The sequence below is a fragment of the Neofelis nebulosa genome, chromosome 5 (assembly GCF_028018385.1).
Source record: "Neofelis nebulosa isolate mNeoNeb1 chromosome 5, mNeoNeb1.pri, whole genome shotgun sequence".
In the NCBI taxonomy this organism is placed as follows: domain Eukaryota; kingdom Metazoa; phylum Chordata; class Mammalia; order Carnivora; family Felidae; genus Neofelis; species Neofelis nebulosa.
Window position 1 is genome coordinate 74804342 of NC_080786.1, and position 25904 is coordinate 74830245.

Genomic DNA, 25904 nt, shown 5'->3' on the forward strand with positions numbered 1-25904 from the left:
AGAATAAGTGAAATAGAAGATAAAATTATGGAAAAAGATGAAGCTGAGAAAAAGAAAAAAAATTCTAGACCACGAGGGGAGAATTTGAGAACTAAATGATGAAATGAAATGTAATAATATCCATATCATAGGAGGTCCAGAAGAAGAAGAGAGAGAGAGAAAGAGAGAAGGTGTACTTGGACAACTCATAGCTGAGAACTTCACAATTTGGGGAAGGAAACAGATATTGAAATCCAGGAGGCACACAACTCTCTTCAGACGTAATAGGAATCTATCTTCTACACGATATATCATAGTGAAACTGGCAAAACACAAAGATGAAAAGAGAATTCTGAAAGCAGGTAGGGACAAACAGGCCTTAACCTACAAGGGTAGACACGTAAGAGTAGTAGCAGACCTATCTACTGAAACATGGCAGGCCAAAAGGAAGTGGCAGGAAATACCAATGTGCTGAATGGGAAAACTATGCAACCAAGAATCCTTTATCCAACAAGGCTGCTGTTGTTCAGAATAGAAGGAGGGATAAAGGTTTTCCCAGCCAAACAAAAACTGAAGGAATTCATCACCACTAAACCAGCCTTCTAAGAGATCCTAAGGGAGACTGTTAGAATGTTGCAAAGGACCAGAGACATCATTATAAGCATGAAACCTACAGATAATACAATGACACTAAGTCCATATCTTTCAATAATAACACTGAATGTAAATGGACTAAATGCTCCAATCAAAAGACATACAGTATCAGAATGGATTAAAAAACACAAGACCCATCTATTTGCTGTCTACAAGAGACCCGTTTTAAACCTGAGGACACCTTCAGATTGAAAGTGAGGGGATGGAGAACCATCTATCATGCTACTGGAAGTCAGAACAAAGCTGGAGTACCCATACTTACATCAGACAAACTAGATTTTAAACTAAAGGTTGTAATGAGATGAAGAAGGGCTTTATATCATAATTATGGGGTCTATCCATCAAGAAGAGGTAACAATTACAAATGTTTATGCACCCAATTTGGAAGCACCCAAATATATAAAATAATTAACAAACATTAGCAACCTTATTGATAAAAATGTGGTAATTGCAGGGGACTTTAATACTCCACTTACAGCAGTGGACAGATTTTGTAGACAGACAACCAATAAAGAAACAATGGCCCTGAATGATACACTGGACCAGATGGACTTGACAGATATATTCAGAACTTTTCATCCAAAAGAGGCAGAATACACATTCTTCTCAACTGCACATGGAATATTCTCCAAGATAGATCACATACTAGGTCACAAAATAGCCCTCAATAAATATAAAAGAATTGAGATCATACTGTACACATTTTCAGATCACAATGCTATGAAACTTGAAATCAACCACAGGAAAAAGTTTGGAAAGCCTCCAAATGCATGGAAGTTAAAGAACATCCTACTAAATAATGGGTCAACCAGGCAATTAAAGAAGAAATTTAAAAATATATGGAAACAAATGAAAATGAAAACATGACAGTCCAAACCTTTTGGGATGCAGCAAAGGCAGTCCTAAGAGGAAAATACATTGCAATCCAGACCTATCTCAAGAAATAAGAAAAATCCCAAATACAAAATCTAACAGCACACCTAAAGGAACTAGAAGCAGAACAGCAAAGAAACCCCAAGGCCAGGAGAAGAAGAGAAATAATAAAGATTAGAGCAGAAATAAACAATATAGAATCCAAAAAAAAAAAAAAAAAAAGAGTAGAACAGATCAATGAAACTAAGAGTTGCTTTTTTGAAAAAATAGATAAACCCCTAGCCAGACTTCTCAAAAAGAAAAGATATTGGACCCAAATAGGTAAAATCACAAATCAAATTGGACTTATCACAGCCAACCCCTCAGAAATACAAACAATTATCTGAGAATACTATGAAAAATTATATAACAGCAAACTGGACAACCTGAAAGAAATGGACAAATTCCTAGACACCCACACACTACCAAAACTCAAATTGGAAGAGATAGAAAATTTGAACAGACCCATAACTAGTGAAGAAATTGAGTCAGTTATCAAAAATTTCCCAACAAATTAGAGTCCTGGGCTGGATGGCTTCCCAGGGGAATTCTACCAGCCATTTAAAGCAGAGTTGATACCTATCTTTCTCAAGCTATTCCAAAAAACAGAAATGAAAGCAGACTCATTCTATGAAGCCAGCATTACCTTGGTTCCCAAACCAGACAGAAACCCAGCAAAAAAAGAGAATTATAGGCCAATATCCCTGATGAACATGGATACAAAAATTCTCAACAAGATACTAGCAAATTGAATTCAACAGCATATAAAAAGAATTATTCACTATGATCAAGTGTTCATTCCTGGGCTGCAGGGCTGGTTCAGTATTCACAAATTAATCAATGTGGTACATCACATTAATAAAAGAAAAGATAAAAACCACATGATCCTGTCAATAGATGCAGAAGAAGCATTTGACAAAATAACAGCATCCTTTCTTAATAAAACCCTCAAGAAAGTCAGGATAGAACATCATAAAAGCAATATATGAAACAGCATAAAAGCAATATATGAAAAGCCCACAGCTAATATCCTCAATGGGGAAAAACTGAGAGCTTTCCCCCTGAGATCAGGAACACGACAGGAATGTCCACTCTCATGACTGTTGTTTAACATAGTGTTGGAAGACCTAGCATCAGCAGTCAGACAGCAAAATGAAATAAAAGGCATCAAAATTGGCAAAGAAGAAGTCAGACTTTCACTTTTTGCAGATGACATGATACTCTACATGAAAAACCTGAAAGACTCTACCAAAAAGCTGCAGGAACTGAAACGTTAATTCAGCAAAGTCACAGGATACAAAATCAATGTACAGAAGTTGGTTGCACTTCTATACACCAATAATGAAGCAACAGAAAGAGAAAAATCAAGACGTCGATCCCAATTACAGTTGCACCAAGAACCATAAAATACCTAGGAATAAACCTAACCAAAGATGTAAAAGATCTGTATGCTGAAAACTACAGACAACTTATGAAGGAAATTGAAGAAGACACAAAGAAATGGAAAAACATTCCATGCTCATGGATTGGAAGAATAATATTGTTAAAATGTCATTACTACCTAAAGCAATCTACATATTCAATGCAATCCCAAGCAAAATTGCATTAGCATTCTTCTCAAAGCTAGAAAAAACAATCCTAAAATTTGTATGGAACCACAAAAGACCTGGAATAACAAAAGTAATGTTGAAAAAGGAAACTAAAGCAGGAGGCATCACAATCCCAGACTTTAGCCTCTATTACAAAGCTGTAATCATCAAGACAGTATGGTATTGGCTCCAAAACACACACACAGACCAATGAACTAGAATACACAACCCAGAATTGGACCCACAAATGCATGGCCAACTAATCTTTGACAAAGCTAGAAAGAGTATCCAATGGGAAAACAGTCTCTTTAGCAAATGGTGCTGGGAGAACTGGACAGGAACATGCAGAAGAATGAAACTAGATACCTTTGTTACACCATAAGCAAAAATAAACCCAAAATGGATGAAAGACCTGAATGTGAGACAGGAAACCATCAAAGCCCTAGAAGAGAAAACAGGAAACAACCTCTTTGACCTCAGCCACAGCAATTTCTTGCTCAACACGTCTCTAAAGGCAATGGAATTAAAAGCAAAAATGAATTATTGGGACCTCATCAAGATATAAAGCTTCTGCACTACAAAGGAAACAGTCAATAAAACTAAAAGGCAACTGACAGAATGGGAAAAGATATTTGCAAATGACAGATAAAGGGTTAGCATCCAAAATCTATAAAGAACTTATCAAACTCAACACCCAAAAAACAAATAATCCAGTGAAGAAATGGGCAGAAGACATGAATAGACAGTATTCCAAAGAAGACATCCAGATGGCTAACAGACACATGAAAAGATGCTCAACGTAACTCATCATCAGGGAAAGACAAATCAAAACCAAACTGAGATACCACTTCATACCTGTCAGAGTGGCTAAAATTAACAAATCAGGAAACCACAAATGCTGGTGCGGGTGTGGAGAAACGGGAACCCTCTTGCACTGTTGGTGGGATGCAAACTGGTGCAGCTGCTCTGGAAAACAGTGTGGAGGTTCCTTAAAAAATTAAAAATAGAATTACCCTATAGCCCAGCAATAGCACTACTAGGAATTTATCCAAGGGATATAGGAGTGCTGATTCATGGGGGCACATGTACCCCAATGTTTATAGCAGCGCTTTCAACAATAGCTAAATTATGGAAAGAACCTAAATGTCTGTCAACTGATGAATGGATAAAGGTGTGGTTTATATATACAATGGAATACTACGTGGCAATGAGAAAGAATGAAATCCTGCCATTTGCAGCAACGTGGATGGAACGTTTATGCTAAGTGAAATAAGTCAGAGAAAGGCAGATATCATATGTTTTCATTCATATGTGAATCTTGAGAAAATTAACAGAAGACCATAGAGGAAGAGAAGGGTAAAAAAAATAGTTACAAACAGAGAGGGAGGGAGGCAAACCATAAGAGACTCTTAAATACAGAGAACAAAGTGAGGGTTGATGGGGGGGGGGGGTAGAGGGGAAAATGAGTGATGGGCATTGAGGAGGGCAGTTGGGATGAGCACTGGATGTTGTATGTAAGTGATGAATCACGGGAATCTGCCCACAAAAGCAAGAACACACTGTACACACTGTATGTTAGCCAATTTGACAATAAATTATTTTTAAAAAATAATAATAAGGAATTTCAGGTTGTAAAAAAAAGTATACAATAGAGAGTGGGTGCAAAGCTATAGTAAATATAATATGGTATTAGCAAAAAAAGATATTTCATTGGAATAAACTAGAGTTGAGAAATAGACCCATTCATATATGGTCAATTGATTTTCAACCAAAGCATCAAGTAAATTCAGTGAGGAAAATGATAGTCTTTTCATTAAAAGATGCCACAATAATTGGATATCCATATGGGAAAAAAATAATAAACCTCAATTCCTATATTACCTCATACTCCAAAAAGTTTTTGAAGGTGGGTCATATACCTAAATGGAAAGGCTAAAACTATAAAACTTTTAATTTTTTTTAATGTTTGTTTATTTTTGAGAGAGAGACAGCTCAAGCCGGGGAGGGACCGAAAGAGAGGGAGACAGAATCCAAAGCAGGCTCCAGGCTCCAGGCTCCAAGCTGTCCGAACAGAGCCCTATGCAGGGCTCGAACTTGCAAACTGTGAGATCATGACCTGAGCCAAAATCGGATGCTTAGTGACTAAGCCACCCTGGCACCCGAAACTATAAAACTTTTAGAAGAAAACTTAGGAAGATTTCTTCACAACCTGGGAATAGGTAGATATTTTGTAGGATACAATAAACAATAACCACAAAAGAAAAAATTGGTTAGCTATACTTCCGCAAAATTAAAAACTTCTTAGACTACACAATTAAGGAAGTGATCAGGGAAGCCACAAACTGGGTGATGGTATCATAAAACATTTATCTGACAAAGGATTTGTATCCAGAATATATAATGATACATTAAAAGCTCCTCTAAGTCTATAATAACAACAATGCAATGAAAAAAATGGATATAAGACTGGAGCAGAGAAATTTTTACAAAGAAATGTACAAAAGGCTAGTAAACATACAAAAAAGTGTACAATGTTATTAGTCATGAGAAAGATGCAAATTAAAACTGTAAAGAGATACATACCAATATACACTTAGAGGAATGGCAAAAATTAAAAATCTAAAGGTTCCAAGTATTGGCTAGGACATGGAGCAGCTAGAACTCTTACTTTTAAATAATCTATGGGTCACAGAGAAAATTTTAAAGAACATTTTTTTTTAATATCCAGAAGTTAATGAAAATACGGTGTATCAAATTTTGAAGGATGAAGCTAAAGCAGTGCTGAGAGAGAAATTTATAGCACTTGTATTAGTGTTCTCCGGAGAAACAGAACCAGTAGGAATATACGTAGATGTATGTAAGAGATTTATTATAGGAGTTGACTCATGTGGTTGTGAAGGCCACAGAATCCCACAGTCTGCCGTCTGCAAACTGGAGAAACAGGAAAGCCGATGGTATGATGCAGTCAGTATCCGAAGGCCTGAGGATGGCCCCTGATATGAACCTGGAGCTCTGACATCCCAACTTAAGAAAAGAAAAAAATTCGTCCTTTACCTTCTTTATTTCATTTGGGCCCTCAGTTATGATACCCACCTACATTGGTAAGGGCATATTTCTCTACTGAGACTGTTTTATCAAATACTAATCTCTGGAAGATATAGATAAATACCCTCACAGACACACCCCAAAGTAATGTTTTACCAGCTGTCATCCCTTAGCCCAGTCAAGTTTAGATTAACCATCACAGCACTGGATAGTTAACATTAGTAAAGAAACACTGACAGAAACTGAAATTAGTGCTGATTAAAGAATCAAAGGGGCGCCTGGGTGGCTCAGTCGGTTGAGTGTCCGACTTCAGCTCAGGTCACGATCTCGCCATCCGTGGGTTCGAGCCCCGCGTCAGGCTCTGGGCTGATGGCTCAGAGCCTGGAGCCTGCTTCTGATTCTGTGTCTCCCTCTCTCTCTGCCCCTTCCCTGTTCATGCTCTGTCTCTCTCTGTCTCAAAAATAAATAAACGTTAAAAAAAAATTTTTTTCAGAAAAAAAAATAAAAAAATTAAAAATAAAAAAAAAAAGAAAGATGTGATATTAAGCTTGCTTCGTGAAATATTGTAATGTCAATCTTGCCTGGAGAAAATAACAGGGATTCTAAAGTTAATTCCTGACTTATGTGATTTTTGTAAATTTACAGAATAATTTTTATTTAGGCTTTGGTCTTAATCCTTAAAAAGGGTGTGATCTCCTCCCAGAGGTTTTATGAAGATTTGACAAGCTAGTGGATGTGACAAAGTTTTATAAAACTTTTAATGCTACATAAATGTTAGTTATATTTATACTTAACACTAAATGCTAAAAATGTAAAAAAATCTTAGAATAGCTACTTATGGTGAGAGTAATTGGCCAAAACTGTCATTTACTGTAAGCATTTTGAACAGTAATGTAACCAATTCAAATAGTTTTATAATCTTCTGTATTAGCTATTTTATCCCTTGGTAAACAGATTCTATTGAATGGTCATTTCTTAAAATACAAAGATTGTTTCCTCTAAATAGCTACATGATATCTTATGTATTTTTATATTTTATTTAATACCAGTATAAAATTTTCAGGCATATGAATATAGTAACACATAATTGATATGTTTCATATGCTTTTTTTTTCTCATTCCAGGTCAATGAATACATTTTTGATAATTTATCTAATAATCCTTATTTCTGAAGCCATCATCAGTACTATCTTGAAATATACATGGCAAGCTGAAGAAAAATGGGATGAACCTTGGTATAACCAAAAAACAGAACATCAAAGAAATAGTAGTAAGGTATTTTATGGTGTTCTTGACTCTGCTATAAAGGAAACTATTCTTTGGCACAGTTGATGATTTGGTAGTGACTTCTGATAGGAGTGACCACTGTGATCTCCTAAAACCATTACTATTGAAGGGTGACAGAAAGACACTGCAAGTCAGAGTGGCCATTATGTTTATACTGGTATACTTTTTGCATTTTAAGGCATAAGCAATTGTATTTCCCAAGACATAACTTGAATAATTATAAGAGATCACAAAAATTTAAATCATCTGTGTTGGCATTCCCCTTCACTACTACAAATTCAGTTTTTTTATTTTATTTACTGTATGTTGTAAGTGAATTAAAGAGTTAGTTGATTTATTTTCAATTCTTACTGTCAGTCCATTGATAAGATGAAGTATTGATACAAAATTTGTCATATAATGTTTTAAACAATAAATATGGACTACCAAGACAATTTAATCTGCAATGTTGGTAAATTTGTCTCCAGATTTCACATTAGATTAAAATACAACTATTGCAAGACAGATGTGGATCTCAAGAAACCACAAAGCAGATCACAGGAACATATTTTCCATATCATTCATAATTACTATTTCACCTTTCACAGAATGCATGTTAAAATGTGATACTGCTATGCCATTGAAGTAGGCTATTACTATATCATCTGTAAGTAAGAGTTTTAATTTACAGCAGTTCTAGTCTACCAATTTTTAAATAAATTTTATTTTTTTTTTTTTTTTTTTTTTTTTTTTTTTTTTTTTTAACATTTTTTATTTATTTTTGGGACAGAGAGAGACAGAGCATGAACGGGGGAGGGGCAGAGAGAGAGGGAGACACAGAATCGGAAACAGGCTCCAGGCTCCGAGCCATCAGCCCAGAGCCTGACGCGGGGCTCGAACTCACGGACCGCGAGATCGTGACCTGGCTGAAGTCGGACGCTTAACCGACTGCGCCACCCAGGCGCCCCTAAATAAATTTTAAATTAGAGTCAATTTTTAGTTATCTTTGATTTTGAAGGGTAGAAGAGTATACTTCAAAGATTATTAATTAAATATTTTGCTAAAGGTTATTTGAGTCACACCAGGCCTTTTGGTAGCTTCTAAAAAGTAACAAGTAGTTTGAATTTAACCTTTTCTTTTTTCGTTTTGTTGAAGATTCTAATGAGCAATAAAACAACCAAAAGAAATGTATTAAAAAAATGATTCAACAAATGAATTTCAGTTCATGAAACTTCTGCTTCAGAATATAGTTGATGGTCTGTTTAGACATGAAACTTTCTGATAATTTTTCTCCAGTCATACTGAGGAAATTCTCATATGTATTCTTGTATCAATCATTTTTTTGCCTAGATTCTGAGATTCATTTCAGACTTCCTTGCCTTTTTGGTACTCTACAATTTCATCATTCCAATTTCATTATATGTGACAGTCGAAATGCAAAAATTTCTTGGATCATTTTTTATTGGCTGGGATCTTGATCTCTATCATGAAGAATCAGATCAGAAAGCTCAAGTCAATACTTCTGATCTGAATGAAGAGCTTGGACAGGTAAAAAAGATCGTTTTATTTTGTTTTGCTAATTTTTTATTTTTATCAAAATAATACATATACAAAGAAAAATACTATGAGGCTTATACCAAAAAATAGCCCTACTTTGCTCCACACCTAACTCTTATTTCTCATTTTTAAATCTGAAATTGTTTTTCCCATTATTTAGCACTACTGTATATAGTGTTCTTTCTTGATTTTTAAATTTTAGACATTATTTATTACGGAATATAAAGATATACTCTTATGCTGCTGTTTATACACACATACTCAGATACATACCCACTTTGCCTCCCTATAGCCCTCTAATATTGTTATATCACAATTAGGGATTCAGTAAATGTTATTGACATTATGTTGAATCTTAGTATTGCTCACTAATTCCTAGTTCTTTATGTGTATCCTATGATACTATAATTACACTTTGTTTTTTATATGTTATTTTCCCTAGAGTTCATTGCTCTGTTTTTTCATTTGCTTAATTTCTGTATGCCACAAACAAGTCTCTGATTAATATTTGAAATATCTCTCTACATACTCAAACATATCAAGTAATCTAGGATTTCCTTTCTCTTTTTATGGTGGCAGCTTTTTTGAAGACTTTTGTCTTTCTGCTTCAATTTGGACTTATTTCTGGGCCTGCTTCTTAGCTGTCACCCAGGACTTCCCTTTACCATTACTCTAGAAATTCCTTTGCCTCTCTCCTGTTTTGGATCTCCTGTCTCCTGGATCCCGTGTCACCCCACATGTGTCTTTTTCTCTCATTTTGGTGGAACACATCTTCTAATAACTTCCTGAAAAAGGATGCATGAGAGGAGACTATTTTGAGACTTTGGATGTGTGAAAATTCTTTATTCCTTTTTTACACTTGATTAGTAATTTAGTTGTATAATGCATCCCAGGTTGGAAATTATCATTCTTCCATATTTTAAAAGCATTTCTCCATTTTTTTCTGGCTTCCAGTGTTGCTGTTAAGAAATGCAATGGCATTCTGATTCTGAGTTCTTTGTGTGTGATCTGTTATTTTATCTCTGGAAGTCTTTAGGATCTTCTCTTAATGTGATGATTCTGAAATTTCATGATGAGGTACCTTGGTGTCAGTCTTTTTTTTTTTTTTTTTTTTTTTTTAATGCTTTCATTGGACAGTGAGCTCTGTGAGCCCTTTCAGTCTGGAAATACATGTACTTCAATTCTAGAATTTTTCTTACATAATTTCTTTGATAACATGTCTTTTTTAATTTAGTATTTAGATATCAGACCATTTATCTTGATTCTCTAATTCTCTTTCTTTGACTTTCAGTTTTCCTTTACTTGTTTGTGTTTATAATTCTGGAAGAATTTGTCAACTTTATCTTTCTACCTATCTGTTAATTTATTTCTGTTATAATATTTTTAATTTCTAATATTCTAGTATATTTGAATAATCTTTTTTAATTGCATCATATTCCTTTTCTTGAATATAATCTATTCTTTTAGCTATTCTGAAGATATTAATGATGGCTATTTAGTCTTGTGCTCCTTGCATTTTCTCTTTGCCCCTAGTTCCTTTCTCAGTAGTCTGTTCTACTACAATATGGCATATGCATTCCTAAAACTTATTGTGCTACTTAAAATTACTTAGTAAAAGCCACAGGACTAATGGGATTAGGAGTACAACAAAAACTTTGTCAATGACACATTTAAAATAGATTGTTAAGAAATGCATAAGTACTGTAATATATGTGGCATTTTATCTTGAAATAGACCAGAAGGTTTCTTGTAGAAGTGACCATCATCGAAGTATTGCTACCTGTGTGTCATTGTAAAGTATAGAAAGGAAGGTTATCTGAAAACAGAAGTGGATGGGTGTGGCTTATAACACCCATGGTGACCTGAGGTAACTGGTACCTGTTTGAGGCTTGCACATTTCACGTGTTCCTTCTGGGCTTGGCAGTTTGCTGGTGTTTCTCACAAAGGAAATTGTGCATAACCAAATGCAAAGTGCACGTTATGTTCAAATTGTTCCCTTATATATCAGCCATATTGTTATAAGTTCATGTTTTCATGACCTTGTTGTAGCAAACTGTCTAATTTGTCTTAGACTCTACCTTTCTTTTAAGGAGTGATCCTCAAATGAATGCTAATCTTTGGTTTTCTTTACAAGCTTAAAAGTTTTCCATAGAAAACCCTAGCAGCCCAGCTATATTTTGGCACATCCCCAGACATCAGTGTTGGTCTTTTCTCAGTTTCCCCAGAGAGAATTACTCCAGTTAGTATTTTTGCTGCTTGTGATTGTTAGGGCCATCCAGTAGAAATCTCCGTTTTTAGTGTACTGCCACACTCCTGTTTTTAGCTGCCTCACACCTGTTTTCAGCTTTCCACAGGGTTCAGATTCTCTCTGGTTCAAGCTCCTCCTTAGACAATAAACCTTCCAGCTGTTGCTCGGATAGATGTAAGGCAGTCTCAGGTTTGCAAATTATGAGGTGATTTCAGGTTCCAGACTGTTCCTGATATCTCCATTTTCTGCGAGTTTCTGGGAAAGGATTGCCCCCATTGCTTAGGTTTCATATTCTATGTTCTCTTAAGTCACTTGCCACTCATTCAGCTCCTTTCCATCTTCCAAACTTGTTATATCTCCCTTCTCATGTTGTCTCATCTACCATTATTTTTGTTCTTTTTTTATTCCTCTATTCTTACTTAAGTGAAGTTTCAAGAGGAGCAGAGATAATTGTACTTGCTCAGCCTGCCATTTTTAACCAGAAGTTGATCCATTTATTTTTAACATTTAGGAGGCTGTAGTAACTTATGCTAAACATTAATTCATGTCACATTTCTTTAATTATGTATCACATATTCAGGACCTAAAAACAGAGCCTGCTTTTACTTCTCCAAACACATTTTTTCCCATTTTTTCTTTCCTTTGACCTTTTCTATCCCAATTTTCTTCTCTTCCTCTTTCCTTCATGTTAGAATGTTGTTTTTCTGAAACTTCACACTGTTTGTGCATATCCATATCTGTTTTCTTTTTAATAAACTTTAAGTGATAACTTTGTAAAATTTCTAATTCATCTCAGCCTTTCTTTTTACTTTTAAGCCTGCAAGTATTTCATAATATGTTTATTGCCTATATTCCTTTACCTATTTTTATACCAGTGAAATCTACTTTATTTCACACTCTCCTATGTCCTTAAATTTCCATACTGTTAAAGAAACTACTCTTAGGGTGGTGTACAGTGCCCTCTTTATCACTAAAGTTAAAACTTCTTGATTTTATACAAATTTTTAAAAATCAAAATTGATTTCTTTTATTCATCTCTATCTAATCTTAATTCTAAAAGGTCCTCCATGACTGACAGATCTCTGTCTATTCTGATCACTTTTGGAGTATTAGTTCTGTTTGCTGATATATTTTGTATCATAATTTTTTATACCTTATTCTTATTATTCTTCCTGATCTAAAGTGTTTTTGTTTTTGTTTTTTTATTAACTTGTATAGGTAAGTGACATCTCTCTGTATCCACCTTTACAATTCAACATTTGCTGTAGTGGGCAGTCTTTAATATCACAGAGCAAAGATAAAATATTTTATCTTATTTCTAGTTTCACCGTTTGTTAGCTCTGTAACTAGGTAAGTTATTTGACCTAACTCTTCCTTTGTTTCTTTTTCTCTAAAATATACATAGTAATAGTACCTGCCTCATGGAGTTGTTGAAAGTATTGGATGAGTTAAAGTGTTTGGAATATAGTGATCACTGTACAATTATTGGCTTTGTTATTACTTGACGTAGCAAAATTTCTGTATCTCAGGTGTTGTATTTATCTTTACTACTTTCAAGAAAATGAACTTCAAGGTATACTTTTTTACTTTATTTCTTGGTCCAAACAATTTTTTTTCCAGTTTTAACTCTACCTTCCTTTTTGTATATTGATCTTTTTATTCTGCAATCTTTGATGAACTCATTTGTTACTTCTAGTGGTTTTTTTAGTGGATTCCTTAGGATTTTCTATATATAAGTCATGTTATCTACCAATGGTTTTACTTCTTTTCCAATCTGAATACCTCCTATTTCTTTTTTCTTGCCTGATTGCCCTGGTTAGAACCTTCAGTACAATGTTGAATAAAAGTGGCAAGAACAGATATTTTTGCTTTATTCCTGAACTTAGTTTAAGGGAAAGCATTCAGTCTTTCTTCATTAAATGCTAATTATGGGGTTTTGTAGACGTATTTTATCAGGTTGAGGAAATAGCCTGTCCCTAATTTGTTGAATGTTTTTATCATGAAAGGATATTGGATTCTGTTAAATGCTTTTTCTGCATCTGTTGAGATGATCATTTTAATAATAGAATAAAGAACAAGTGCCAACTTATTATTATGGTGGGTTTCATTGATTAATTGATGTTGAACCAGTTTTGCATTCCAGGGGTGAATCCCACATGTTTATGGTGTGTATTTTTTATATTGTTCTAGATTTGGTTTGTGTTTATGTTCATAAGGGATATTGGTCTGTGGTTATTGTTTTTCCTTATGATGTCTACCTCGCTTTTTAAATGATGACTTTCTCAAATCATCATTGCATTAATTAAATCCTCACTGTGATCCTAGTTTGTATCAAGACTTAACTATTTCAGTCTTCTCTTTTTGGGCCTACCTTCTTTTAGGATTAATTTTCCAAAATTAGTCTGCAAGAGTAATACAATTATTTTTCTTACCTTTTTAAAATATTTTCATTTAGGGGCGCCTGGGTGGCTCAGTCGGTTGAGCGTCCGGCTTCGGCTCAGGTCATGATCTCGCGGTTTGTGAGTTTGAGCCCCACATCGGGCCCTGTGCTGACAGCTCAGAGCCTGGAGCCTGTTTCGGATTCTGTGTCTCCCTCTATCTCTGTTCCTCCCCAGCTCTGTCTCTCTCTGTCTCTCTCTCTCTCAAAAATAAATAAACATTTAAAAAAATTTTTTTAAATAAATAAAAATTAAAAAATAAAAAAATAAAATATTTTCACTTAAACATTTTCCTTTTCCCTGAGTTTGTCTCCTACCCTTGGTTTCAATTTCCCCATCTATCTATTTTAGATAACTTTCTATCTCTGACTTCTTGTATTGCTATGACTTTGTGTTCCTGTTCCCAGCTCTGTACCATTTCTTCTGGAGCACATACCCTTTCACATTCTAGGTTATTAAGCATCCCTTCCACCCTTGCTCAAAGATCATTCTTAATCCTACTACTTCAAAATACCTTATCCAGGAGAGGAAAAAGAACTATTAATACCACATTATCAGTCAGCTCTACAGATGAACATGCATGTAAAAATGCCACAAACTTCAAAGTGTATGTGTATATAGACTGAAATTATTTTAGGTTACCCTGTTTTGTTTCTGGGTATCTTTAATTACTGTGCTTAGATTAAAGGAATCTCAGCATCAGTATGCCAATGTTAATAGGTAAGCTTGACTTTAGGAGATGGGCGACAAGGTTTTTTTGTTTAACATAGGACCATAAACACAAAAGTTTTTTTTTTTTTCTTTTATCTTCCATCTCTAGGTGGAATATGTGTTTACAGATAAAACTGGCACATTGACAGAAAATGAGATGCAGTTTCGGGAGTGTTCAATTAATGGCATAAAATACCAAGAAATCAATGGTAGACTTGTCTCTGAAGGACCAACACCAGACTCTTCAGATGGAAACTTATCTTATCTTAATAGTTTATCCCATCTTAACAACTTATCCCATCTTACAACTAGTTCTTCTTTTAGGACCAGTCCTGAAAATGAAACTGAACTAGTAAGTAACTTTTAAATTAATAAATTGGAATTTCGTTTGAAATAATTCTCTCTGGTAGTTGCTCAATTGATTGAAGGAGAAAAAGGTTAAGTGTTAGTGGGACAAAAAATATATATTTGAAATGTATATCCTTTGATTCAACACTGAGAATTTGTGGTGATAATCCAGTTTAACTTGTCAATTAATGTGTGTCTGCCTTAGTTCTCTGGGTAAATGAGACTAAGTTAAGAAGAACCCTATGCCTTGAAGTAAAGAAGTAAAGAGACTTTGCTAAGAAATAGAGCTTACATTTATTTAATGCTTCTTGAGACCTCACTTTTTAAGAGGTCTTAAAATTTGGCGGTGCCTCCCAAAAGATACTCTTATGTTGAAAGGTCATAAGCAAATGTAACATTTTACTTTTTGGAGTCAGAAGCAACCAGCTAGTATTCAGGCAGTTCAAGATTATAGCACTCTTGTTGTAAATCTAAGATAACCAATTATTAACAGTATTTATTGACATTTTTTAGAATTCTGCTTATGGTTTTCTAAATGTTATTTGGGGATGGTATTTTTATTGTGAATATTATTTTTCTACAGATTAAAGAACATGATCTCTTCTTTAAAGCAGTCAGTCTCTGTCACACTGTACAGATTAGCAACGTTCAGACTGATGGCATTGGTGATGGTCCCTGGCAATCCAACCTTGCACCCTCCCAGTTGGAGTACTATGCATCTTCACCGGATGAAAAAGCTCTAGTGGAAGCTGCTGCAAGGTATAGTTGAGTCTAATTTTCAAATCTTCAGAAAAACATCTTTTAAATAAACAACTACAAATACGAGAAAATTATTTTAAATTGTCAGACAAAATTCATAAATGCATAAAGGTAGAATTCATAAACACATAAAGGAGAATTTTATATGTGTCATTAATTTTGTTGACAAGCTTGCATTGAATCATATTTTGAAGAGATTTTTAAAAATCTGGTTACTGTGAAATATGAATAGTATAATTTGTGAGAAATACTTGTGAATGTATTGTTTTGGACCTACTCTGATCCTTCAAGTTCTTAAAAATAATGCCATATTCAAATTAATTTTTTTTATTTATTTTTCGGAGAGAAAGAGAGCACATGCAAGCAGGGAAGGGGCAGAGAGAGGAAGAGAGAGAATCCCAAGCAGGCTCCATGCTGTCAGTGCAGAGCCCAACTGGGGCTCCATCCCACAAAGAACCATGAGATCATGACCTGAGCTGAAATCAAGAGTTAGACACTTAACTGAGCCACCCAGGTGCCCCTCAAAGAAATATTTTTAAATGCATCTTAAATGTGTATTTTAAATGTTTTTATTCAGGCTAAGTTATAATGACGTATTGTGAAACATGAAATAGCGTCTTTAAATCTTACATTTCTTAGGGTTCCTGGGTGGCTCAGTCAGTTAAGCATCTGACTTAGGCTCAGGTTATGGTCTCATGGTTCATGAGTTCAAGTCCCCCACATCGGGCTCTCTGCTGTCAGCACAGAGCCCACTTCAGATATTCTGTCCCCCTCTCTCTGCCCCCACCCTGCTCTCATGTGCTCTTTCACTCAAAAATAAATAAACATTTGAAAAAAAATTTTTTAATCCTATATTTCTTCTCTTTTAATCCCTAGAATTGGCATTGTATTTATTGGCAATTCTGAAGAAACTATGGAAGTTAAAACACTTGGAAAACTGGAACGGTAATTTTTTTCTATATTGTAATCTTCTGTGTGTTTAGTATAGAATAGGAATCTGTAAACTGTGGCCCATAGGCCATATCTGGTCTATGGCTTGGTTTGTACAGTCTACAAGCTATATTACACTTTTAAAGGATTGTTGTTTTAAAAAAAAAAATGCAACAGAAACCATATATAGCCTGCAAAGCCTAAAATATGTACTGTCTGGGCCTTTACAGAAAAAGTTTACTGACCCCTGCTCTAGAATGATGTTAATACTCCATTGTACTTTTTCACAGTAATAATAACATTGTACTGTGAATCTTTCATTTGTATTTTAGCTTAATGGTTCTTGAGTTTACTCATGTTTATTTTTATACACTCCTGGGGTAATGAGTTCCATAAGTTCTTACTGAATAAAGAAAACCTTCCTTATATTTACACTGCTTTATAAATTAGTCCATTCCTGTTCTAGTCATATCTTTCATTGTTTTATCAATTCCAATTATATCTCAACTGTAGCTGTCCCTTGCCAAACTATGGTTTTCCAAACTAAAATAGAGCCATTTTTTGGCTAATTTCATGTAGAAGCCTATGTAGCTCATTTCATCAACTTACAAACCATCATCCCACTCAGTGTTTTTCTTTGAGATGTACAAAACATTTCATATAAACATCATTATATAAATCCATCCCAAAAACTTCAAGCCACACCTGACCCATCCACACAAATTCTTTTATTGCTCCCTATAAAGGCATTTGTTTCCCTACCTGTACACACGTACACTGTTCTAGGTTCAGAATCACTGCTGTAATGATCCTCTGTTACTAATGTCAGTGTGTTGTATTTCTCAGGTGTGTTTGGGCAGAGAAAAGGGTTGAGAATCAATTACCTTTTTTAGAAAAACGTGGAGCTGGGCAGATCTGGATTCCAATCCTTGCTGTGCCACTCACAAACTTATATGACTTTAGGAAAATTACTTAATCTTTCTGAGTTTAATAGTCCTCATCTGTAAAATGAGATAAGACCTACCTTCTTTGGTTCTCATGGGTATTAAATGACATAAGGTAGGTAAAGTACATGGCATTTGGTAAGTACTCAATAAATGTCAGTTCCTTCTATTTCTATCTTGTGTTATTATTAGTGATTCATAACCCATCATCTTGAAAATGTACTTGAGATTAATTTCTTATTCTAAATCAACCATTTTATCTTTTATAGGGGTTCTTGTCAAAGATTCACTTAACTATTATTCAAAAAAAGTAGACTTTTTATCTTATTTTTTTTTTCCTTAGGTACAAACTGCTTCATATTCTCGAATTTGACTCAGATCGTAGGAGAATGAGTGTGATTGTTCAGGCACCTTCAGGTAACCTGTCTAAATTTTTATGAATTTTTATTTATCTAATATTAAGAGTTTGATAACTGATTTTTCTCTTTAGGTGAGAAGTTTTTATTTGCTAAAGGAGCTGAATCATCAATTCTTCCTAATTGTGTAGGTGGAGAAATAGAAAAAACCAGAATTCATGTAGATGAATTTGCTTTGGTGAGTGGAGATTTCTAAAATATATAAAACTAGAAGATATACATATGAAAGATTTAAGGCTTCATTTTTGCATTAGTAATTTATAAAAAAATTATAGAAATTCTGCAGTTCTGTTACAGTATGTGTTGTCTTCCACATTCTTTGGTTATAAAATGACTTTTAACCTGCTAAAATTCAAGTCTTCTCTTTGAACCTATTACAATCAGGGTATTTCTGGCTACAAAGACCATTCACATTAATACATTAAAAAGAGGAGTTTACTAAAAGAATATAGGGGAATCCCAAGGATGTGGAGAAACTGGCACCTTCATTGCTGGTGAGAATATAAATGGTACAAACACTTTAGAAAATAGTTTGACAGTTTCTCACAGAACATAGAGTAATAAAGGTAACTGTATAACCCATTCACTGCTAGTTATACACCCAAGAGAACTGAACACATGTTCACACAAAAACTTAGTAGCATTTTTGCTAAATAGCCAAAAGGTGGAAACATTCAAATTCCATCACCTGATGCATGGATTAAACAATGCGTCATCTCCATATAATGGAATGTTATTTGGCCATTAAAAGGAATGAAATACTTACATGCTACAACATGGATGAATCTTGTAAAGGTTATGCCTAGTAAAAGAAGCTAGTCATAAATGGTCACATGTTCCATTTATATGAAATATCCAGATTAATGGAATTCATAGAGACAAAAAGCACATTAGTGGTTGCCAGGGTCTGGAAGAAGGGGTAAAAAGGAAGTGTCTGCTAATGAATATGGGATTCCTTTTAGGGATGATGAAAATGTTCTGTAATTAGATAGTAGTCATGATTGTACAATTCTGTGAATACACTAAAAACCACTGAATTGTACTCTTTAAAGGAATGAATTTTATGGTTTGTGAATTAGGTCTCTTTTACTAGAAGAATGTAGGAGAATCTTACAAAAACAAAGTGCCACACTTCATCTGAAGAGGAAGATTTTTAAGCAGCTCTCTCTCAGTCTTAGGAACTCATGATCTCTTATTTCTGCATTTCTATAAATGTATGCTCCATACTCATCTCTGCTCACCTGCCTCCCTTTTATGGTTTATTTTCTCCCATTGCTTGTTTCCTAATTGTTTATGATGTAGTTCACCTACCACACTGTAACATCCATGAGAACAAAGACATTCTTCTACTTAACATTCATTTTAATATCCAGAACAATGCTGGCACATAGCATTTCAATAAGTATTTGTTGTAAAGTGAATTACTTTCATATACTAGTAACTCTCATGGCCTCAACTATTATTTAAGAAAAACATTTATAGGTGTGGGTCATTTGGTTTTTTGGTTGTTGTTTTTTTTAATGCTTGTTTATTTTTGAGAGAGAGACAGGAAATCCCAAGCAGGCTCTGCACTGTCAGCACAGAGCCTTGATGCAGGGCTTGAACTCACAAACCATGAGATCATGACCTGAGCCGAAATCAAGAGTTGGATGACTGAGCCACCCAGGCACCCCTAAGTGTTGGTCATTTGTAAATCAAGAACATCAATATTTAGAAATCTAAATGATGTCATATAGTATTTTAAAATGTACCCTTTCCAAGTTCTGTTATTAGAATATTTGGGTTTTTCTGAAGAAAATGTATAGCAAGAACTTTTATAAGCTTTTGGATATAGGTACCAACTTTTAAATAGTAACACCATAGGAAAAATTTGTGCCCAGGAGAATCGGATAATCAAATATATATTCCTAAGTGTTGTGTAACTCCGTTTCACCAATGAAGATGTGTAATGATACAGTTTAAAATCATTCGGTGGCTCTAGAAAGAATTGTTTATTGGATGAGGGCCACTTTACCGACTTCGTTATTTGAACTGTAAATTCGTCATACTGTGCACCTTCAGGAAATTATGGTCTTCTTTGCTTAAAAAGAATTCTTATAAAATGGATTTGTAATGGTTAAAACAGGAGAATAGAACCTGGGCTGCCTGTCTCTGGACAGCCTGAAGATACCTTATAGAAGTGTCTGGCTTTCCAGGTAAAACAGTTTTAAAACCACAGTAAGATCATCTTTATGATCCTGTCTAGGCTCTGATATTAAAAACCTTAAGTATTTTGAGCAACTTTTTAAGAACTCATCAAAAATTATAAAAGCTCTGATAATGTGTGTCCCATAACTCAGATCACTAGGACTTTGTGACACTTCATGTATATCCTGTTACTAGATGATAGTACTTTTAAGTTGTTTGTAATTGACTTTTGGTAAGGCATCCTCAGTTTATTTCAGTGACTTCTTGATTTCCCATTAGTTATTTTGGTTCAATTTTTGTCTTTAATTTTTCTGTTTTAGAAAGGGCTAAGAACTCTGTGTATGGCCTATAAACAGTTGACATCTAAAGAGTATGAGGAAATAGATAGACGTCTCTTTGAAGCCAGAACTGCCTTGCAACAACGGGAAGAGAAATTGGCAGATGTCTTCCAATTCATAGAGAAAAATCTGATATTACTTGGAGCTACAGCAGTGGAAGACAGGTAAATATCAGACAAATAGGCAATATCCGTTTTTTCTCATAAGAATTTCCCTAGCCAAGTGTTTCTAATTTATGACATAAATTCCATTTATTAACATCCTATAATAATATATTTAAAATAAAAATAAATGGGTAATTTTTCCCATTCAGCAGATACAACACTTATTCTAGCCAGATACCTTAAATAGATGAATGAACTCAGCTATGTAGCTTTCCCTATAGGCTTGAATTTGTAGGCTACTACTCAGTATGGCATACAAAAGCTTTAAGCACCTGTTTAATGCTCCAGCTTCACTTCCCACCACTGCCTGCTTCCACATTATGGTTCAGCAGTACCAAACTGTCTGTAGTTCTCTGAACAACAGCTCTAGTTAAAACTATTCTATTTTGTGCCTTTGTTCTGTGGCAGGGCTGTACGTTGTGCCTGGATAATTTCCCCCTTACCCATTTGTGAATATCTTTATAAAATATAGCTCAGATAGTACCCCCACTCCAGTAAGACCTTTCTTTACCCCTAACCGGATTAAAAACCTCTCCTTTGTGAAGTATCCATGTTTTGTAGGTAGTTCTGTGTTGTTCTTGTGGCAGTATAATTATTCCTTTAAAGACTTTCTCCTCTATTAGTTTGTGAATTCCTTAAGGCCTATTTAGTGTTTGTTCCTCATCACTTGTCTCTGTGTTTGCATTTTTTTTAAATTTAGGTTTTCATTTACTTTTCAGTTGTCCTCATGAGATTTCTAAGACTCACCTGCGGTTATGTCATCCTTTGTTGTCCACCATTTGATTTTTGACCTACTGATGTGAGAAATTTTCTTATAAAAAAGAGAAAAATCTTCTAATTTCAAATTTAATATTTTCTAATAAAATAGGAGTTTATGAAGACTGTATACTTAGTTTAGTTCTATAAAAATCAACTTTGAAGATATACTCGTAAGATACAAAGTTGTGGATGTTATGTTAACCAGATGATGGCTAATTTGGTTATTCCTGTTTCTTCCCAAATGGGGGAAAAAATCAATTATATCACTGTACTGTAACATTTTTAAGTCAGGGAGTCTAGAATTTACCTTATATGTACTAGGTAGTTTATAATTGAAATAGTCAAAAAGTATTCTTCTCACTACTAATGTTGTTTCTTTTATTTTCAGGCTACAAGATAGAGTTCGAGAAACTATTGAGGGATTAAGAATGGCTGGTATCAAAGTATGGGTACTAACCGGAGATAAACATGAAACAGCTGTTAGTGTGAGTTTATCATGTGGACATTTTCACAGAACCATGAACATCCTTGAACTTATAAACCAGAAATCAGACAGTCAATGTGCTGAACAATTGAGGCAGCTTGCCCGAAGGTAAGAATGTAATTATCTGGATCATGAGTTCAGGGGTCAGCAAACTATGGCTTCTGGGTCCAAGATGGCCCACTGCCTGTTTTTTTTTATAGCCTGTGAGCTCAAAATAATTTTTATATTTTTAATGGTTGAAAAAGATTCCAAAGAAGAGAAATATTTTGGTGTAAAAATTTATGAAATATGGGGCGCCTGGATGGCGCAGTCGGTTAAGCGTCCGACTTCAGCCAGGTCACGATCTCGCGGTCCGTGAGTTCGAGCCCCGCGTCGGGCTCTGGGCTGATGGCTCGGAGCCTGGAGCCTGTTTCCGATTCTGTGTCTCCCTCTCTCTCTGCCCCTCCCCCGTTCATGCTCTGTCTCTCTCTGTCCCAAAAATAAATTTAACATGTTGGGGAAAAAAAAAAAAAAAAATTTATGAAATTCAAATTTAAATGCCTATAAATAAAGTTTTCTTGTAACAGTTCCACAGTCATTCATTTACATATCATCAATAAAAAGTTTTTGCACTTCAGGACAGTTGGGTAGTTGTGACAGAGCCATTAGGAAGCACTTTTATCATTTCTCACTGCCGCTTGATTTACTACAGATCACAGTGACACCATTGTAACTCAGTAGTGTTTTGAGTGCCACACATATTGCCCTATGATATTTTACTATATTTTTATTAGTAGTATTTATCCATCGTGTCCAAACAAGAAAAGAAAAATGGACTTTTAATATCAAACTTTTCATGCACAATGTAGTGTTGATTATTTTATTACCAAATTAGGAGTCACAGCACTGTGTTTATTACTCAGTGACACTTTAATATGCTACCTGTTTGAAAAGATATATTCAAAGATAAAATATAAAATCTCAATACAGATAGTTCTGTTGTGTTAAAATATAAAATCTCATTGCAGATCAGCATTAAAAGGTAGACTTTTGCAATTGATTTTGATGACGGGGAACATTAAACCTGAATTAAGCAAAATGTTATCTCCCCTGCCTCCTCCCCCGAAAGAAAAGATTTCCATTTCTTCTCACTGGTAGGCTTGTATTACTTGAAAAATTATACTCAATTACTATTATTAAGTTTTTTTACTTAGTCCATAAAATTTTTGTCAAAATCTGTCTCCTCTATTTTAATAAAGTACCTGCATTATATTCTCAGTTTAGCCTCTTGGCCCACAAAATCTAAAATCTAAAATTGAAGTATTTACTTCTTTCTGTCTCTTTACAGAAAACACTTGTCAAATCCAGATCTAGTTCATATGACTAAACTAGGAAATTAATATACATTTTATTGTTCAGAGATAATTTCATAAGTATTTATACTCTAAATTCATTCTTTTTTTTTCTAAATCTGTTTTTTATAGACAGATCAACTTTATTTAGGAGCCCTTTTAACAATCTCATTTTTCACAGTGATTTAAGGATTGCTTCAGTGTGAGCATTAGGGTTGTTCTGGTCTCCCACAGGTACCTGTCATTTGCAGCCTTCTGCTAATACAGAAAAACAGATGTGAAAAGATAGTGCCACAGTTTTCAGTGTACTTTCAGAGCTTTATTCATATTTGTTATACAGGCATTGATATAGTACTGAACTCTGGATTTCATCAAAGAAAAACTTAAGGGATGTTTTAAAGAGACAGTGCAACTCTCAGAAGGTTCTTTGCTTGAGTTCAAAAAAGCAATTGATCTAGGTAATTATACTATAATTTGGGAGTAGTGACAACACCATTGTGGCTGCTTAAACATTTAAGTTCCATAATATCAATGAGAACTCCTTAACACGTAGAAATTAATTATTCAGAATCATTTACTTTATATATACTTTCTAAAATATTAATCCTGTATAAAAGTAACAAGTGTCCATTTAAAAAATACTGAAAATGATGAATATATAATGGAATATACCATAATACAGCCATCTAAAGGTAATTATTATTTGTATTTTATTCTTCAAGTCTTCTATATATGTGCTCTTAGTGAATCTGTTAAGATTATGGATATTGTTTATCTTCCTTTTGTACAAAAGCTGTATTACAAAGTGAACATTCTGGTCTTTTTTAAGGCTTGCTATGTGAAATTTATATTTTATTTTAGAGATACCATCTTTTTGGTAGAATATGTTTTCTGAGATAACCATATAAGTCAATAGGGTTTTGATTTACAGACTTCCAGTTCATGTCTATTCTAAAAATTTTTGGTGGAGCAAAGAATTCCATTCCTTTGAAAGCTTTACTTTGTATACCCATTCCTTCACAAACCTACCATTCGTTCACATATTGGTGGTCTGCTATCTAGAATTTGGAACACAAGTCATGTAAGGTGTATTGTTTACTCTCAGAATACTTTATTTTCTATGGGAAAAACAGAAATAAATATATTGTGATAGACCTATCACAACTGGATTGTAACAGGTAAGAACAGAAAGTTGTCGGTGGACAAAAGAGGGAAGCTTAGCCTAGACAACAGAGCTCTGTAGAAAAACTCAGGATTGTTGTCTCCTAAAAGAAATGTTAACTGGTCAGAGTAACCCCAGCAAACAAAAGGGGCAACATATGCAAATTTCCACAACTGAGAGATGGATTCATTCGAGGAGTTGACAGTAGTGAAGTATGGCCATAGAATGCAGTAGATGGGAAGAGGGTATAGGCAGTATTAAGACATGAGGCTACAGAGATGAGCAGATGCTACCTATGTGCCAGATCTGTGAGGTGCTTTCCCATATTTCATAAATATTATCTCACGGATTGTGAGATAATATGGTGACTTATAAAGAGGAAACTTAATTTAGTGTGCTTAAGAAGTTTCCAGAGGAAAACTGATCTCTCCCACTCTTGGCTGCTACCCTTTGTTCTGAGTCATGGGCTCAGGCGGTACTTAGACTGAACACATTGGAAGCAGCAAAGGTTGCTAAATAAAGTTTGGCCAGTAGGGAGGAAGAACAGTCAGTGTGGTGTTGCTTTCAGGTACATGACAATTAATAAAGAAAAATACATTTTTGAAAAGTTTATGTTGTAAAAGATAATTGTTTACCACTTATTAGTTACAGTGCAACACAATAGTGATTAGGCATACTGTGAAAGACATCATTTTGACTTATAAAAGCTTTTTTGTAAGACTAAAATCTATCAATATATATTTAGTTTTTATAGTTTGCTGCTCATTTGATAGTTTTCTCACTTCTCACTTAAAAAGGGAGAGTACAGGGGCACCTGGGTGGCTCAGTTAAGCATCTGACTTCTGATCTCAGCTCAGGTGATGATATCACAGTTAGTGAGCTCTAGCCCGTGTCCCTTGTGATAGTGTCTGCACTGATAGTGAGGAGCCTGCTTGGGATTTTCTCTCTGCCCCTCCCCCACTTCCATGTGTGTGCCCACTCTCTCTCAAAATAAATGAACTAAAAAAAAAAAAAAGGTAAAAATGAAGGGTTCAGTTACTGTGGAAAACAATATAGAGGTTCCTCAAAAACTAAAAATAGAACTGTGTGATCCAGCAATCCCACTTCTGGATATATTCAAGGAAAATGCAGTCACTATCTGAAATTTGCACCCCCCCCCCCCATGTTCATTGCAGCATTATTCACAATAGCCAAGAATGGAAACAACCTAATGTCTGTTGTCGGATGAATGGATAAAGAAAATGTGTGTCTATATAAACTCATGTAAATACACACACAGGAATATTATTCAGCTATAAAAAAGAAGGAAATATTTTTGTGACAGCATGGATGGACCTTGAGAGCAGTATGCTAAGTGAAATAAGTCAGACAGAGACAGACAAATACAAATGGAATCTAAAAAAGGTGAACTCATAGAAACAGAGTAGAATGGTGGTTTCCAAAGCTAGGGTGTAGGGAAAATGGGGAGATGATGGTCAAAGGGTACAAACTTCTACCTTACATATAAGATGAATGAGTTCTGGAATTCTAATATAAGGCATGGTGACTATCATTAACAGTACTGTATTATATACTTAAGAATTGTTAAGAGAGTAGATCTTAAATTTGTCACCACACAAAAAGATGATAATTAGGGGCGCCTGGGTGGCTCAGTCAGTTAAGCGGCCGACTTCGGCTCAGGTC

The 25904-nt window shown here is 34.7% G+C and overlaps 1 protein-coding gene across 8 annotated transcripts in view; it reads left to right on the forward strand.

Annotated features, from left to right (window-relative positions):
- Positions 1–25904, forward strand: part of ATP11B (ATPase phospholipid transporting 11B (putative)) — a 127226-nt gene that overhangs the window by 58425 nt on the left and 42897 nt on the right. For all 8 annotated transcript variants that reach the window (XM_058730608.1, XM_058730611.1, XM_058730609.1 and 5 more), the window contains 9 exons: positions 7304–7454; positions 8796–8993; positions 14509–14751; positions 15331–15506; positions 16383–16451; positions 17724–17797; positions 17871–17974; positions 20304–20485; positions 21633–21836. In XM_058730608.1, coding sequence (XP_058586591.1) covers positions 7304–7454; positions 8796–8993; positions 14509–14751; positions 15331–15506; positions 16383–16451; positions 17724–17797; positions 17871–17974; positions 20304–20485; positions 21633–21836 — 1401 coding nt within the window. The remainder of the gene's footprint in view (positions 1–7303; positions 7455–8795; positions 8994–14508; positions 14752–15330; positions 15507–16382; positions 16452–17723; positions 17798–17870; positions 17975–20303; positions 20486–21632; positions 21837–25904) is intronic.